General features: G+C 56.3%; 1 protein-coding gene and 1 long non-coding RNA gene across 4 annotated transcripts; one reads left to right on the forward strand and one right to left on the reverse strand.

The window, feature by feature from the left end:
- The first annotated feature begins 1,518 nt into the window (after nucleotides 1-1,518).
- Nucleotides 1,519-11,812, forward strand: SLC2A8 (solute carrier family 2 member 8). 3 transcript variants are annotated; one of them, XM_012771976.3, is made up of 10 exons: nucleotides 1,519-1,674; nucleotides 1,764-1,926; nucleotides 2,172-2,378; nucleotides 3,513-3,612; nucleotides 6,017-6,213; nucleotides 6,886-7,032; nucleotides 7,158-7,266; nucleotides 7,887-8,060; nucleotides 8,484-8,629; nucleotides 11,205-11,812. In XM_012771976.3, the coding sequence occupies exons 1-10, from the start codon at nucleotides 1,619-1,621 to the stop codon at nucleotides 11,340-11,342; spliced, it is 1,437 nt and encodes a 478-aa protein (XP_012627430.1). In that variant the 5' UTR covers nucleotides 1,519-1,618; the 3' UTR covers nucleotides 11,343-11,812. The 3 variants fall into 3 exon arrangements, with proteins under 3 accessions (XP_012627430.1, XP_012627431.1, XP_012627432.1); XM_012771977.3 differs by having other exon boundaries at nucleotides 6,889-7,032; XM_012771978.2 differs by lacking the exon at nucleotides 8,484-8,629 and having other exon boundaries at nucleotides 6,889-7,032.
- Nucleotides 11,813-13,033: 1,221 nt separating this feature from the next.
- On the reverse strand, nucleotides 13,034-17,534 carry LOC142874321 (uncharacterized). The gene is made up of 3 exons (XR_012922144.1): nucleotides 17,424-17,534; nucleotides 17,249-17,334; nucleotides 13,034-13,802 (listed from the first exon to the last, which is right to left on the reverse strand). It is a non-coding gene; the product is annotated as an uncharacterized LOC142874321 (long non-coding RNA).
- Nucleotides 17,535-17,552: the final 18 nt, after the last annotated feature.

A 17,552-nucleotide genomic window follows, 5' to 3' on the forward strand; every position in this document is an offset into this window, starting at 1 on the left:
TTTTCATGTTAAACTAATTTGTTAAGCTTTTTGAGCTTTTAACTGTGTTTTTCTGTCATTTTTCCCCTTAAGTTTCTTGCTTTGCAGCCTGGAATAAAAAAACCAAGGGCTATTTAGAGCATTTTTCCAAATCAGCAGTATTAGAGCCCCATCTGAGTGCATGTGGAGAGGGAAAGAGGTGGACCCTACTAATCAGGCGGATGGTGCTTTGCCGATAAAAAAGGGGTGGGAGGCTCTTCTGGCAAGACTATTTGACTACAAAAGCCTTGAAGGGAATTCTGCACACTCAGGGAGAGGGTGACCACCAGCCACAGGGCAGGAACAGGTTTGCTGGGGTCCATGGCTCGCTACATAAGCTTCTCCACCTACCCCACTGTCTGAGTTACAAAGTCAACTAACTGCAGCAATTTGCCCGTGGAGTTTGAGGCATTCATTCACCCTGCAAACACCACGTGCCTGCAGTAAAGAGGAGCTCATGTCCACTGAGGAAAGACAGAAGTCAACAGGTGCTGACAAAGCAGTGATAAGTGCTAAGAACCTGTAAGTCGAGCACAAGATGCTGTGGGAGCACAGAAGGGCAGCTGCCTAAGTCTCTAAAGATAGTCTTGTGGTCCAGATTGAAAAAAGTTGGTTGCTAAAACAATCAATCGGGTGACTGCACTATCAAACAACTATCATAGTCATACCAGCTAGCATTTGAGTGCTTCCCATTTACTTGGTCTTTTCTACACCACCCTGCTCACAGCTCTCCTAGAAGATAATTATCATTCCCACTTAGAGATAAGGAAACAGAGGCCCAGAAAGGGGTTACAAGCCAAGCCTCCTACTCCCATAGTCATGGTGTTTTCCAGAAGTATACCGGCACTCCACCGCAGAGGCGCATAGGTGGGCTGCAGCGCGCAGGGCCGCGCCTCCGCCCCCAGCCACCCAGCGAGAGCGCGGGGCCAGTCTGGGTGTCCGAGAGGAAAAGCAGCCAGGACAGTCGGCTTGGAGACTTTCATCCTGAGGCTCTCAAGCGACAGAGCTGGGCCGGGCAGAGAAGTCAGGCGCCTACCACATAGATCCCTGAGCAGGCAATGCAGACCCGACGGGGGAGGGCAGTCGCAGCTACGCAGAGTTGGCTAGGGCAGTCCAGGGCGAGGCCCAACGTGCTCCGCCTTCGCCCCGCCCCTACCCTCATTGGTTAAGGCTAGATTGAGAGGCGGCTCCAGGGCAAAAAAAAAAAAAATCAGCAATCCTCCACTCTTATTGGCCAGCTCAGTTCTGAGGCAGCTTCATGGCCCCGCCTACTAGCTCGCACTACACTCCAATTGGATGGTTGTGCTCCCAAACACAAACTCCGCCCCACCTCTACATTGGGCTGCTCCATCCTAAGGGCAGTTCCAGCGCGAATCGCCAACTGACTCTGTGCTTCCATTGGTCTGCCTTGATTTGAAGGGCGGGGCCCGCCTTGCGTTCCCATTGGCTGTCCCTACAACCAGACGTTCTGATCCCGCCCCAGCATCTCCCCGCGCCGCCCATTGGCCGGCTCTGCTGTGAGAGGACGGTGCGGACCGCGCTCAGCGGACCCGCGGCGGTTCGGGTGTCTAAGTGGGCTGAGCAGGCGTTGGCCGCGGACATGACGCCTGAGGACCAGGAGGAGGCCCAGCCGCTGCTGGGGCCGCCCAGCGGCAGGTGAGCGCCAGGGGGCCCGGACGGGACCTGGCCTCGCCCTCCCGCGCCGCCCCTGCCGGCGCCGCTCACCCACCGCCCTGTCCCCGCAGCACTCCTCGCGGCCGCCGCGTCTTCCTCGCCGCCTTCGCCGCTGCCCTGGGCCCGCTCAGCTTCGGCTTCGCGCTCGGCTACAGCTCCCCGGCCATCCCGAGCCTGCAGCGCGCCGCGCCCCCGGCCCCTCGCCTGGACGACAGTGCCGCCTCCTGGTTCGGGGTGAGGCCCGGCTCTCCCCGCCCGGCCCGGGAGCCCCGCGCGCTCCGCTCGGACGGGCGCCGCAGCCCTCTCCCTGCCTCCCCTCGGGACGGGAGCCGAGACCCTCGTCCCGCCCGCCCCGCGCCCCCTGCCCAGGTCGCCGGCCCGGACGCCCTCCCCTTCCCTCTGAGGCCGCGGGCGGCGGGTGGAGGGCGAGGTGGGCTGCCCCCGGAACCCGGCCCAGCCCGCTGTCGCCCCGCCCGCAGGCCATCGTGACCCTGGGCGCCGCGGCAGGGGGCGTGCTGGGCGGCTGGCTCGTGGACTGCGCCGGGCGCAAGCTGAGCCTCCTGCTCTGCACCGTGCCCTTCGTGGCCGGCTTTGCCGTCATCACCGCGGCCCAGGACGTGTGGATGCTGCTCGGGGGCCGCCTCCTCACCGGCCTGGCCTGCGGCGTTGCCTCGCTAGTGGCCCCGGTGAGTGACCCCCCTGCCTCGCGGCCTGAGACCGAGGAGGAGTGGGGCAAACCGCTCCCACACCTGGGGGCCTGGCTCTGCCGCCTGGGGGCGGGCACCATGCCCCCTACCTGCTTTATCTCCCACCCTCACGGACCGCCGTCGTTATCTGCCTTTCGCACATGAAACTTACAGAAACTTCGCCCAGGCAGGGTCCACAACTAGCCAGCGGTGAAGCTGTTGCTGGAACCCAGGATTGCCCCCTTAGCTGTGCCTCTCAAACAAGGTGGCACCTGTGGGTGGCCAAGAGGAGCCTCGCATTATGGCTTTAACCCCCTGTCTCGGATCACTGGCTGCAGTTAGCAGGAAAATCCTGTTCTGATGTGTCCTGGGGCAAAGGCTTCTCCCTCAGCCTCTCCTGACCCAGCCTGCTCGCTTGGGAGCCCCACACACCTGGGCCAAATCCCGGCTCTGCCACTTACCTGAGCAGAGCATCTCACTGGGCCTCTGTCTCCTTCCCTGTGAAGTGGGGATTATGGCATTACCTCAGGAGGTGGTGGCAAGGATTCAGTGAGACTTTGCACGTACAGCCCCTGGGACGGCTCCAGGAAGGACTTGGACCCTGGCAGCTGGGACTGCTGGGTGACTGGTGAACTGCAGCTGACCCTGGTGGCCCCTGAGCCCAGAAGGAGGGAACAGTGGTAGTCACGGGTAGCAGATGAGGTGGTGAGTTCATGCTTCTCACTCCAAGGGCACTGCTCAGAGTGTGGTCCCTAGGCCAGCAGAGTGGGTGTCACGTGGAGCTGGTTAGCAAGGCAGGATCGGGCCCACCCCAGACCTACTGCATCAGAATCTGCATTTTTTCAAGGGTGTTTGTGCACATTAAGTGAAGGCTGGGAAGCTCTGTGCCTTCCTCTTGCCCTCACATACAGACAAAGCAGCCACCCACTACCCTTAATCCCCTTTCAACACTTGCTACAGATCGTTTGGTGAGGGGGGACCTGGGGAGGGCTCTGCTGACCTTAGGCAGTTCAATTAGGGGGACAGAAGGCCTGCAGCAGCCCCGTCAGGACTCTCCTTAGCTCTGAATGGCTGAGGCTTTTCAATTTTAAGAACTCTTGGACCCCAGGTAAAGTCTCATCTTAATCGCCGCAGGTCTACATCTCCGAAATTGCCTACCCAGCAGTCCGGGGCATGCTCGGCTCCTGCGTGCAGCTGATGGTCGTCACAGGCATCCTCCTGGCCTACCTGGCAGGTAGAGTTGCCATGATCTCTTTTGGTCTCTGTTCATGGCCATGTGGCCATTTTGTGGATATAGAAACTGAGGTTCAGAGAGGTCAAAGGCCTGGCCAGAGGTCACACAGCCAGTGCCCAAGGTGCCAACATCCAGACTACCTCGCTGGGACCTTGGAATATGCAGGTCCTGTGACTAAGTTCCAGGGAGAGCTAGAGAAGGTGATGTCCTTGGCTTCCCAGAAGGCCACTCCAGGGCTGTGGGAAGCGCTGACTGGTTAGGTCAGCGACAAACTGTGCAGCGACAAACCGGAGGCTTCCAGGGGCGGGTGGTGCACTGCAAAACTCTTCAGTGCAGGAGCTTAAGGGCTGAGCGGGTCTCCCTCAGAATGTCAGTGCCGGGTTCACCGTGTCAGTGCGGTGCAGTGTGAGGGAGGCCAGTCCCTGGGAACCCAGTGGGCAGAGCCGCAGCCCACACGGGAAGCTTCAGGAAGCAGAGGGGCTCTTATTCAGAGGAGGGCAAGCTTCCCATCTGATGGTCTTGGGTTAGGGATAGCCTCTGCTACTTGCTGTGTGATCTTAACCAAGTCACACTGCCCCTGAGAGCCTCAGTTTGTGTATGTATGTATGTATGTATGTATTGATTGATTGATTGATTGATTGAGACAGAGTCTCGCTTTGTTGCCCAGGCTAGAGTGAGTGCCGTGGCATCAGCCTAGCTCACAGCAACCTCAAACTCCTGGGCTCAAGCAATCCTCCTGCCTCAGCCTCCCGAGTAGCTGGGACTACAGGCATGCACCACCATGCCTGGCTAATTTTTTCTATATATATTAGTTGGCCAATTAATTTCTTTTTTTATTTATAGTAGAGACAGGGTCTCCCTCTCGCTCAGGCTGGTTTCGAACTCCTGACCTTGAGCAATCTGCCCGCCTCGGCGTCCCAGAGTGCTAGGATTACAAGCGTGAGCCACTGCTTCTGGCCAGTTTGTGTCTTTAAATGGAGATAACCCCACCTAGTCCAAGGCTGTTGGGGGATGAAAAGTGCCTGGCAGCGGGTCCCAAGTGAGGGTTGTCAGGAATGTCTTGAGAACAGTGGGGATCAGGGTAGGGACCTCAGTGGGCTCAGGGGCTATGGCCTGGCCTGGGGCATGCACCCTCTGGATCTTCAGCGTAGACGATATTCTGTCCTTGGTCTTTCATTTTTAACCCACTTACCACCCTAACTAATTCAGAATCCAGCCAGCGGTCTGGCTGCCCCGGGATCCCTGCAGTGAGCCAGAGCCCCACAGTACACAGACATTGACATACGTGGTTTGGGGACAGATGTCCCCCGAATGTGGTTTGAGTATTGATCACTGTTGATCAGTAGCATTATTGTCATCTCATCTTCAAGTATACTTGTTGCTTCTGCTTCTCACTGATCAGTTTCTGTGAGTTTTGATCCACTGTGGGGTGGGGAGGGTTACTCTGTTAACCCCACAAAGTGACACAGTAGTGACACGTTTGCTTCACATCGGAGCAATAATGCTCCACCAGCTAGGTTTATGGATCAGTTATGACTTACCTGCGCCCCCAGGACAGAGGAAACACAGGTACTTCATGGCTATCACAGAGGTGTTTCTCCACTGGGAACTGGGGGTGGGTAAGCTTTGGGCTTAGAGAAAATTAATAACTAGAGAATCTGTGCCCTAAACTCATTTATTCTTGGGCCCCTTTCTTAGAGAACCTTGACTTTATTTCTTTACTTTGAGATGGGGTCTCACTATATCACTCAGGCTGGTCTCGAACTCCTGGCCTCCAGCAATCCTCCCACCTCAGCCTCCAGCGTAGCTGGGACTATAGGCACGCACCTTTGATTTTAGTTAAGGCTAGATAATTCTGCGTTTATTTTCTTCATACATGATTGAGACAACAAAATCCTACAATCTCCTTAATTTCATTTATACTTTTAATAGGTAATACATTCAAACGATTCACTACACCAGAGCAGGGAGCATGCATGTCCACTGAAAAGCCTCCCCCACCCCTGTCCCCCCTCCTGTCTGGAAGCATTGCCTGTCTCTTTCTAGCCTTCCAGAAAGTCTGTGCATGTATCAGGAACACGCATATTTATTCTCTCTCCCTCATTACTCAAATGGTGCTGTATCATATGTAGTGAGCCACTCGTTCTCTTTCATGGCTACAGAAATATTTCACTGAACAGATGTAGCATGGTGACGTTTGTATGATGTACAACTGGTGTGGTTGGCCCGTGCCATCAGCCTTCGTGAGCAACAATAATGACAATGTCAATAACAAACACAAAAGTAGCTGTGCAAAGGTAGTGAGGTCCCCACTCTTGCAGCTGAGTCCCTGGGGCTGGCAAGAGCGGGGCAGGTGCTGCCCGAGGGTGGCCGGGCTGGCTCTGACGCCTGCCCCCCTAACCAGGCTGGGTCCTGGAGTGGCGCTGGCTGGCCGTGTTGGGCTGTGTGCCCCCCTCCCTCATGCTGCTGCTCATGTGCTGGATGCCCGAGACCCCCCGCTTCCTGCTGACTCGGCACAGGCACCAGGAGGCTGTGGCCGCCCTGCGGTTCCTGTGGGGCTCTGAGCAGGGCTGGGAAGAGCCCCCCGTTGGGGAGCACCAGGTGAGAGGCTGGGAGGCAGAGCTGGCGGGGAGGATAGCAGCCAGGGGAGGGCGGCATGGCCAGCTCCCAAGGCCACACACTGTGGGGGGGTGGGGCCTAGGCAGGGAGGTCACCAGAAAAGCCTGAGCCTTGACCCTCACCGTCCCAGGAAGACATGGCTGGGCTGGTGGGGGAAATACAGGCGCGGAGGACTGGGACGTAGCTGGGGAACTGCAGGGCAGGGGGGAAGGCTGAGTCCAGGTTTGGGAGTCAGACAGACCTGGGTCTGAAGCACCTGCTCTGCCCCTTACCTGTGGTGTGACCTCCCGTCTTTAAGCCTGAGTTTCTTCTGTAAGATGGGAGCCATAGCGTGCTCCTCACGGTGGCAGTGAGGGCTCAGTGGGGAGGGCTGTGGGAGGCGCAGCTCAGGGCCAGGCCCGGGCCCGAGGCGAGCACTGGATGCGCTGGAGGTGGCTGGGACTCTTGGACCAGCTTGCCCTTCGCCCGAGTAGTCTCTGTGGCCCCGCCAGCCTGTCAGTCCGAGCTGTGCAGAGGCTGCAGTGATGCTGTGACTTGGTCGCACCCCGGAGGCCACAGGTGGGCAGAGGCTCACTCTCCGGGCCTTGGGACAGTGGGCCAAGGATGCCCCTCGGGAGGGGAGGGAGAAGCTCTGACGGCCGGCCCCTGTCGCAGCAGGGCTTCCACCTGGCCCTGCTGAGGCAGCCTGGCGTCTACAAGCCCTTCGTCATCGGCATCTCACTGATGGCCTTCCAGCAGCTGTCGGGGGTCAACGCTGTCATGTTCTATGCAGAGACTATCTTTGAGAAGGCCAAGTTCAAGGTAAAGGGGCCTCTGCCTGTCCTGAGCCATGCAGCTGCCCCACCGCCACCCAGCACAGGCTGGAGAGGGACAGCCTGGCCCTCCGGCTGGCCCGCCTGACCAGCCCCGCCGTGCCTCTCCCTTAGGACAGCGGCCTGGCCTCCGTCATCGTGGGTGTCATCCAGGTGCTGTTCACAGCTGTGGCCGCCCTCATCATGGACAGGGCAGGGCGGAGGCCGCTCCTGGTCTTGTCAGGTGAGGGCTCGAGCCTGTGCGAGCGGAGTGCCCTGGGCCGGCGCCCCACGCTGAGGGAGGAGGAGGACAGCTGAGCAATCGTGAGGACAAATGTCACGGACTAACGAGGCCATGATTTGACAGCAGCTCTTCACCAAGCACTCCCCCAGGCCACCCCTGTGCTCACGGCATCACTGCGTCACGCCTCTAACCTCAGCAGTGAGCCTCCCTGGAGACGCCCCAGTGTGGAAACTGAAGGCGGGGTGGGGTGAGGGGAGATGAAGTGACTCAAGCTTGTGGTCCTCGTGGGCAAGTAACTTTACATCTCCGAGCCTCAGTTTCTCCATCTGTGAAACGGGGACAGTGGCTGCACCTCCGTCATTGCTGTTGTGAGGAGTGGGAGGTGGTCCACATGGGGCCCCTGGCAGGAGCTGCGGCCCATGGACACTTGGTCCAGGAACTTCCTGGAGTTTGCTGAGGTCTGGGGCATGGTGGGGTGGCACTGCCCAATCAGGGCCCCTAGGGCTGAGATGCTGGAATGCTGAGCTGCCTGCTCTTGGGGAGCCGGGCCTGTCCCTGTGAGGCGCCCAGGCCGTGTGCTGTGGCCACACTGCGCCATGAGCCACTCTTCCCGCCCGCAGGTGTGGTCATGGTGTTCAGCACGAGCGCCTTTGGTGCCTACTTCAAGCTGACCGAGGGTGGCCCCAGCAACTCCTCACATGTGGCCTTCTTGGCACCTGTCTACACAGAGCCCATTGACACCAGCGTGGGGCTGGCCTGGTTGGCTGTGGGCAGCATGTGCCTCTTCATTGCCGGTGAGAGACGGGGCCCGGGGGAGGCTGGGTGAGGGGACAGTCCCTGTCAGCCCCAGCCCTGCTCCACCGGCTTCCTGCAGCTCTCAGCAAGTCCAATCTTGCCCGGCCTCACCTCTCTGTCCCCTAGATCTCAACCCCTCTGTTTATAGCTCTGCCCACGTGTCAGATGCTGAACTCAGCCCTTCCGTGTTCTCGTCACTTCATCTGCACAGCAACCCTCCATGCAGGCCCGTCTTAGACAAAGCCTGTGCCTAGAAGGGAAGAGGGTGGCCCAAGGCCTCACAGCAAAAGTTGCAGAGCTGGTGGGACCAGACTGGGACCCAGGACTCCTCAGCCCCGCAGGCCGTGAAGCTGGGTCTCCGTGGCCCTGCGGCAAACTGAGAAGCCCGGCACTGTGTGCTCTGACCCGTCTTGCTCCTGCAGGCTTCGCTATGGGCTGGGGGCCCATACCCTGGCTCCTCATGTCAGAGATCTTCCCTCTGCACGTCAAGGGCGTGGCTACTGGCGTCTGCGTCCTCACCAACTGGCTCATGGCTTTCCTGGTGACAAAAGAGTTCAGCAACCTCATGGTGAGTGCTGGCCCCATGGCCTTCCCTGCCGTGCAGTCAGCGGAGAAGCACTTTTTAAAATCGCTTTCATTGCATATGACTCAGAGTCAGTGGCCCTGCGTGTAGGCTGGGGCCCCCCTCACCTGGGATGCCGGCTGTCTTGGTCAGGGGCGGGGCCGGTGGGCAACCCAGGCTGTGACCCCCCAGGAATCTTCAGTCTGTCTCAGTGGGAGGACAGCTTTGCCTCTCCTATTAATTAACGATCGGGAACATGGGTGCATGCCCCCCGCCAAGGTCTGTGTGGGAAGGGTTGCCGGGACTCAGACCCAGGTCACCCCTTGGCCACTTCCTTGCTATGTGGCCTTGGGCGTGACGCTGCCTTCTCTGGACCAGCTTCCTGGAGGGGAGTAACAGCACCTGCCCTCAAGTTGCCAGAAGCATCAGTGCGGTTCATCATTTTGCTGCCTCCTCGTGGAGGGCGGGGCCTCTGCCCTGGGGCTTCCCAGCCAATAGAGAGGCGGTTTGCAGCAGATGACCAAGTCATCTGTCCAGTCAGCCGTTCCCTCCAGCTGTCCTGGCTCCTAATGTGCCCAGGCTTGTTGAAGGCACCAGGGACAGCAGTAGATGAGATGGGCAGAGTCCCCTTTATGATGAGGGCTGGGAAGGCAGGGGTGGGCGGATGACACACGGGGCTGGGCCAGGCCATGGGGGTGCAGGTCAGTGCGGGATGTGGATGCCTGGGTGTCGTGGCCCATTTACTGGACGGAGGATGAACACAGAACACAAAACACAAACGCAGAACACAAAGAAAAACGCAGACACATGTACAAACGGTAAACTCGAGTAATAATACACCGGGTCTGTTTTATTTTTATACTCTAAAAGATTAAAGTTAGTTCCTTGTACGTAAGCACCCAGATGTGAGAGCGATAGCCATAAATTTCAGGAAAGCGTAGCCTTAGGGGAAGCAGATATCCTGACTCAGAATTTCAAGGTGGTTGCTCTAGGCACTAGGCATAGATAAAGGACTGAGATTAGCAAGGATGGGCAAGGTGAGCCACAGGGGGCATTTCTTATCCCCAGCTTATTTTAGGGTGACCCCCTAAGATCTTCGGCTGAACCCTGGCGACTGTTGCTGGCTTAGGGTGCCCCTCCCTTGAGGGGTCTTACCCGTCATTGACTAACCAGCCATCTTATGGGGTTTACTCAGCAATCACAGGAACAATATATTTATCATGAGGCCTCCAGACCCCCAATGCCGTGGGGTGGGGCCGCTCTTGCTACTCTTAGCTCAGGTCCTTTGTTATGCCTCTAGGCAACACCTTTGTTAATCTGTTCGGGACAAGCTCCCTGAGATAACTTTCAAATGCTCTGGGCAGAACACGTACATTACTCACTAACTTTAATTCTTTTTTTTTTTTTTTTTTTTTTTTGAGACAGAGTCTCGCTTTGTTGCCCAGGCTAGAGTGAGTGCCATGGCATCAGCCTAGCTCACAGCAACCTCAAACTCCTGGGCTCAAGCAATCCTTCTGCCTCAGCCTCCCAAGTAGCTAGGACTACAGGCATGCGCCACCATGCCCGGCTAATTTTTTCTATATATATTAGTTGGCCAATTAATTTCTTTCTATTTATAGTAGAGACAGGGTCTCGCTCTTGCTCAGGCTGGTTTCAAACTCCTGACCTCGAGCAATCTGCCCGCCTCGGCCTTCCAGAGTGCTAGGATTACAGGCGTGAGCCACCGCGCCCGGCCAACTTTAATTCTTAAACTAGGAAAATATATGTCAGTCCCCTACACCCGGGGCTGGCCTGGAGCCTGTGGGGAGCCTGGGCCCCACACGGCTGCCCCAGGAGCACATGGGGGGCGGGCAGAGACTGGGCGTGGAGATGGCTCCCTGGGGCCTGGGAGGGGACAGACAGCAAGGAAGGGAGGAAAAGAAGCCAAGAAGAAGGGGACAAAGGACCTAACAATAACCTGGGGGAAAGAGGCTTTGACACTTTCCCCCAGGAGGGAAGAGGCTGAGAGAAGGCCTCGAAGAGGGAGGGGTCACCAGGTCCCAGAGGATGAGGAGCTGAGGAGGGAGGGGACTTAGGTTCTGGCACCCAGGAGGCTATGGTGGAGGTGCCAGGGGAGACAGGCAGTGACTGAGGGAGACTGCTCACTCCTCCCTGCGTGCCAGCGGTCCCTAGTTATCCCCGTGTCTCCTGTGCCCACCCTGCTGATGGGTCACCCATTCCCACTGCACCGTAAAGAGAATCCACTGGGCCCAGGGGCCTCAGGGTGGGGGCGCAGGTGAGCGTGGAGGGTGCATCTGTGGGCCCTGGAGGCAGATGGAGTAGAGGAACCCAGCTGTCACTTGATAGCGGGTCCCACCTGTGGGCTGCGGCCTGTTTCCCCAGCCACACAGCATCAACACCTGGGACAATGCTCAGTCAGGCAGCCAGACTGTCCCCGTCCCAGAGCTGAGTGGACACAGAATCGGCGTGGCCACAGGGCAGGCTGGGGTCAGGACACTGCCCAGTGCCAGGGACTGTCTCAGCTCAACCACGTGGGGGCCTCCTGCCCTGTTGCACACTGTGGCCCTTCCTCTCTGCGCAGGACGTCCTCAGGCCCTACGGAGCCTTCTGGCTCACATCTGCCTTCTGCATCCTCGGCGTCCTTTTCAGCTTGTTTTGTGTCCCTGAAACCAAAGGGAAGACTTTGGAACAAATCACAGCCCATTTTGAGGGGCGATGACAGCCCCTTTCTGTGAGTGGCTACCTCTCCCAGCTGGGCCAGAGCTGGGCTTCAGACCGGATGGAGCCAGCCTGCGACTCTGAACTGGGCTTACTCCTGGAGCCCCCCCAGGGGGGCTGGGATCCAAGACCACAGCCCCCCGAGCCTTGGCCTCTGGGGGTCCCTCCTTCTTGTCCCCCTCTCTGCAGCCCACTCCCAGGGCTACAAGGCTGCCAGCCTCCGGGTCCAGTTCCTGCTGCTGCTCTGCAGACTGAGGGACATCTCGGAGGAGCTTTGTGGCCCTGTGGTCAGCCTTGCACACGCTGTCTCCTTTGTGACACTGAAGCAGCCGAAGAGGAGGGCTCCTTGGCCTTTCACCTTCTGGCCAAGATGCTCTGGGAGGTTGGGTGCTGGCACCTGTTTGCTCCTGTCACGTGGCTGCATTATCAGAAGGAACTTGGTTTGCCAAATAAAGATCTTGACTCAGAAAATCAGGTCATTGTTTATGGGCGCTGTATGTGAACCCAATTTGAGAAGAGTGTGTTCCCATCACTTCCACAAACTCAGCCCTCCTGGCGCTGCCCAGATCACCCTGTGGGTTCACTTTCTGGTGGTCAGCCATGCCCGCCCTTGGCCCTTCGAGGTTCAGGTCTTTGGTATTAGTCAGGGTTCCAAGTCCTGTTGTACCACTCAGTGCCTGTGTAACCTGAACGAGTCACTAAACCTCTCTCAGCCTCGGTTTATCCGCCCATAAAGTGGGCATAATGATGCCACCTCCCTCAAGGGCATGTTGTGAGGATGAGGATGAAAGCAGATAACTAAAAGCGTGTGACCCTGAGTGTGCACAGCATAAGCACCCAGGCGACAGCGTCAACTGTTATTCCAGGTAAGGACGTCCAGGTGAGGGTGGGAGGGTGTGGAGAAGGTGGGGAGCTATGTGCAAGGCTGGTGGGAGGCTCCGGGGGTGCCTCCTAAAAGGACATTTGAAATATTTAAACACTTTCCTCCTTATATTCCGTTTCCTACCTTCTACCCAGCAACTCCCACCCATAGCACTGATGGTGGCCAGCACGCACTTCAGGTGCCAATGACTTGTGGATCCACACTCTTCAGAGAGGTCCCTTAGTTTCCCATGGAGCCTTGCCATCTGAGCACAAAATGCTTTGGGAACCAAGAGCCAGCCAGACCGACAGTCCTGCTCTGCCCAGCGCCGTCAGGAATGGACCATCGACGGGGGCAGGACAGAAAATCCCCAGATGACAGGTGGAGCAGAAGCGCACCGACACAGCCCAGGGCAGACACTTGCATGGCCCCTCACCTGATCCCGGCTCCACCCCAGGATAACCTGGAGAATCCTGGCTTCTGCCAGCAGGATACCCTGGCGCCCCCCAGTGATCATGGGCGGAATTGCACCAGCTGGAGCATGACACGCTCCGGTACCTCCCGCTGGCTGGCCTTAGGGGGACCGCAGCGCTCAGGCTACAAACCCGCTGCAGCACAGTGGCCATTTGGGTTAGCACCCATGGAGCCTTGTGGCTGTGGGCAGAATGGCCTGGGCAGGATGGCACTGCCACTGGTCCCTGCCAGGGCAGAAGGGGGTTGGTGATCATGGATCCAACGTTCATTCTGCCTGCTGGACACACTGCAAGATCAGCAGAGGGCCTGAGGGATGTTCTAACTTCCACTCAGTTTCTAACTGCTTCTGCTCCTCTTTTTCTTCTACCCCGCGCAGGCCACTGTCCCAGAAGGAGCACAGGTTACTGCACTCACACTCAATTTCCTGACACGCTGCTGAGACGACCACAAATGGCCTCTGGGAAACCAGCTGCCCTGAAGGCCACGCTGCAGGGTGGTGCGGGCGCTGCAGCCCCATGTGGCGCCTGCTGTCCTGCATGTCAGCAGAGTCTTCCACGGTTAGGGGAGAGTCTGAGTAGGGTCTGACTGTCTCTGGTTTAGCAGAGTCACTCTACCACAGGCCTGGCATCACACGGTCACCCGTGAGATTGTGGGTCTCAGTCCCTGGGTCACTAGGACTCTATCAGTATGTCAGAGGCCCTGCCACTGAAACGCTTGCTGTGCATGGTAATCTCTCACCGGGAGATGGAGGCACACCTTCCCTGACAGCAGACAAAATGACCAAGACCCTCCTTGGTCTTCAGGGAGCAAATCTGGGAGACACAGGCCTAGCGGAGGTCAGTCATGAGCAGGGAGATGGGAAAGGCTCCGCAGCCTGGCACACGAGGGATTGCTGAGCCCAGAGCATCTGCGGAAGCTTCCCAGAGCCAAGCCCCTGAGGACAGACGAAGGGCGGGCCAGGAGGCAGGAGAGGCACCCCTGGGAAGGGAATGGCACCTACAGAGGTGTGACATGGTAAGCTCTAGGTGAAGTTTCTGCATACTTGAGGCTCCTCCTCCCAGTGTCTTTGGTGGCTTCCTCTGCATTGGCCAGGCCAGGACACTGCTGAGACGGCTCCATGAATAGCTGAGCAGCAGGGGTAACATGGTGTTGTCCGCCACTGATGGGACTCTAGTTTTCAGGAAAACTTTGGCCCAACTGTTGCCTTAGCAGCTATGTGAGCAGCCTGGCCTCACAAATGTGCAGGAGAAGGCTGGAGTTGGAATGACAAATCTCATCGAAGATATGGAGGGAAGGACCAGGGACACAGGCTGTGAGGGCCTCCTTATCTCTGAGGCCCTGCTTCTCAGAGCTGAGGCAAAGACTGAGCCTTTCCCTTAGTTACAGAGGTCACACACTAGGTCGAGGACAGTGTCTGTGCCTTCTTGGCCACTCAGAAAATGCCAAGTTTGGGTACTGGGGGTGGGTGGGAGAAAGAGACAGTACTAGAACAGCTTTGGGGCTCACACCTATAATCCTAGCACTTTGGGAGGCCAAGGCGGGAGGATTGCTTGAGCCCAGAAGTTTGAGTTTGCACTGAGCTATGATTGGGCCAATGCACTCTAGCCAGAGCAACAAAGTGAAACCCAGTCTCAGAAAGTAAAAATAAAATAAGACAGGCACTTGGAGCCCTCTTCAAGAGCCCAAGGAGATCCTGTGCCTGCCCTCAGGGAACATCACTCATGCACTTACCGCTTAGGCACCTACTGCGTGCTCGGCACTGTCCCAGACACTAGTGACACAGTGGCAACAAGAACCCAGCACCTGCTCTGATGGAGCTTATCTTCCAGAGAAAGAGAAGCGGACGATAAGAAGTAAACAAATGAGAACTGATTCAGAAGTGGAAAGTGCTGCAAGGAAATAGAGTCACTGTGGGGGTGGCGAGGGCTGTTATTATACAGGATTCTGCATGAGGGCCCCTGCCAGGATTGACATAGGTTAAGCCAGACATCATGCATGGGAAGCAGCCAGCCTGTGAGTGCTGCTGGTTACAGCCCTGCAAGTGCAAAGGTCCTGGGGCAGGAAGGAGTTTGTGTGCCCTCCTGAAGCCATTATCAGCCCATGTGACTCACAGCAAAAAGACAAGGGGCAGGGTGCCTGGAATGTGCTTCTGGAGGGAGTTAGCTGGATGTGGCCTTTCCTAGAGTCCATTTATTTGCTCCACAAAACCACCATCTCTGAGTTGGTGGTTCTCAACTTTAGCATATATCAGGATCAACTGGAAAGACTGTCACATCAGAGACTGCTGAACCCTGCCCCCAGAATTCCAGTTTTATAGGTGTGGAGTGAGACCCCAAAATGTGCTTTTCTAACAAGTTCTAAGGGGATGCTGATTACGCTGCTCTGGGGATCCCACTCTGAGAACCACTGTATTAAGGGGACAGGACACTGCTCGTGCTGGCTGAAGAGGCAAGACAGAATCTCTTTTTAAGCATTATGTGACTGTGCTTCAGGTCACACAAGGACAGAGTCAGAGCAGCCAGGGCCATGGCACTTCTGGCTGCCATTGGGATGGGACAGCTGGCACTTGCTCCTGGGTGCTCTCTGATCTCCACATGTGGTGTCCACAGGTGGAGGCAATGGCCTGAAGCTGGCCACAGCTTACCTGGGGGCCCATCTCCTCTCCCTGATCTGTCTTCTCTGGCCTCCTCAACACAAGAGGCCAGACAGAGCGGTAAGGTTAACTCATTCTGGCCTCCTGGCCCAGGGGCAGGAAACACTTCCTCTTCCCTAAGTTCCCTCTCCATCCCATGCCAGTCTAATTGTTTCCTCTCAAGGTAATAAGGTTCCTTTCACAAGAAACTTAAGCCACGTGAGCCCAGTTTCTCTCCTCAGGAGATTGGATACCCAGGATTCTCAAGCTCGGGAGCATATCAGTTTCACTGGAGAACATCTCCTGATCAGATTCAATCCTGAAACTACCAGTGCAGTAAGTTTAGAACAGAGCCACGTATCTCCCAGTGATCCAAAAAGCACTCTGGATCCAGCTTTCCTGAGAATTGGCAAGTCTGGGACATCCCTGCCACCCTTCAACCAGCTGGGTCACAGACTCCTGGTATCCATTCACCTCAGTGTGGTTTGCTCATCCCTGCAGTGGTCAGAAGAATAATGCCACCTCCAAAAGAGGTCTACATCCTAATCCCCAGAACCTACAAATAAGTTAGCTTATTCATGCAGAGGGGAATTAAGGTTGCAAATGGAATTAAGGTTGCTAATCAGCTGACCTTAAAGTAGAGATTCTCCTCAATTATCTGGTGGGGCCCTGGTGGTGTAACCATCAGGGTCCTTATAAGTGGAAGAGGGCAGCAGGAGAGAGATGGCAGCAACACAAGGACTGCGCCTGAGGTTACTGACTTTTAAGTTGGACAAAGGGGCTACAAACCACGGAATGCAGGCAGCCTCTGGAAATTGGAAAAGACAAGACGACAGATTCTCCCCTAGAGGCTCCAGAAGGAATGCAGCAATGTCAACACCTTAATTTTAGCCCAGTAAGACCCATTTTAGACTTCTGACTTCCCAAATTGTAGACGCCCAAAGTAGAGAAAGGCTAGCTCAAAGAGACTTGTGGGTGTGGCTTGTCCCATGGAGTGAATCCCAGTAAGGTTCATAGAAAGCCCACAAAGTTAAGAAAATTATATTGGCAAAAATGCCACCAGCTGTGATTGCAAGGGACAAAAACAGTGCAAAGGCCGGGCATGGTGCCTGTAATCCTAGCACTCTGGGAAGCCGAGGCAGGCGGATTGCTTGAGGTCAGGAGTTTGAAACCACCCTGAGCAAGAGCAAGACCCGTCTCTACTATAAATAGAAAGAAATTAATTGGCCAACTAATATATATAGAAAAAATTAGCCAGGCATGGTGGCGCATGCCTGTAGTCCCAGCTACTCGGGAGGCTGAGGCAGCAGGATCGCTTGAGCCCAGGAGTTTGAGGTTGCTGTGAGCTAGGCTAGCGCCACGGCACTCACTCTAGCCTGGGCAACAAAGTGAGACTCTGTCTCAAAAAAAAAAAAAAAAAAAAAAGAGTGCAAAATGAAAAGAGGCCTTAGTACCCCCACTCTCATTTCTTTCCCATTAACCCATTCCCCTCTCTTTAACAACATAATGCCTTTAAAACGGAAAATTGTTTGGTCCTCGGAAATTTGCTTGACAAGTGAATAATTTCCAATAGGCTTCAGGAGAAATTTCATCAGTGCTCTGCTCTGGGAAAGCCTATTGAAACATCCCCGCCCACGGCAGGGAAGCCCTTTTAAAGGACATAATATTCGGTAATCTTCTTTCTCAACCAAACACTAGCAAGTGCGCTTCTGTCCCTGAGATTACTTGCAGCAATTACCCCCTTGCTGTCAAATGTTTACACTTTCAGGGTTCCAGGCCACCAACCCATAGCTGCCCTGTTTAAACTGAGGGGCTCTCATTTCCTTTACTCTTCCCAAACTTTGAGTTTGGGCCTTGAAGCTGGCTGGGGATGGCCCTGTCCAAGGCACGCCCAACCACGGAGGGGAACTCTGGTACCCAGAACCAGCGTAGTCTGCACCTGCGCTAGGACCACCATTCCCAGGGTCCTTCGCAGCCAAGTTGCTTCCTGTCCCAGAGGCCCCCTGCCATTGGATTCTGGTGGACCTGAAAGACATGTGCAACAAGAAAGCATGATGGGTAATAGATTCTGGGAGCAAGAACAGGCAGAAGCCTCTCTGTGGGAAGTATAGTACCTGAGGGTGTGCGGATCACAAATCCGGCAGCTGGAAAGAAGGCGGCTTTGGCCGGGAACGACGCCCGCAAAGACTTCTGGGAAATGTAGTCCTCTGGGGCGGGCGGTGAGGGTTGTGTGCATGACAGGA

This window comes from Microcebus murinus, chromosome 12 (genome assembly GCF_040939455.1).
Source record: "Microcebus murinus isolate Inina chromosome 12, M.murinus_Inina_mat1.0, whole genome shotgun sequence".
NCBI lineage: Eukaryota > Metazoa > Chordata > Mammalia > Primates > Cheirogaleidae > Microcebus > Microcebus murinus.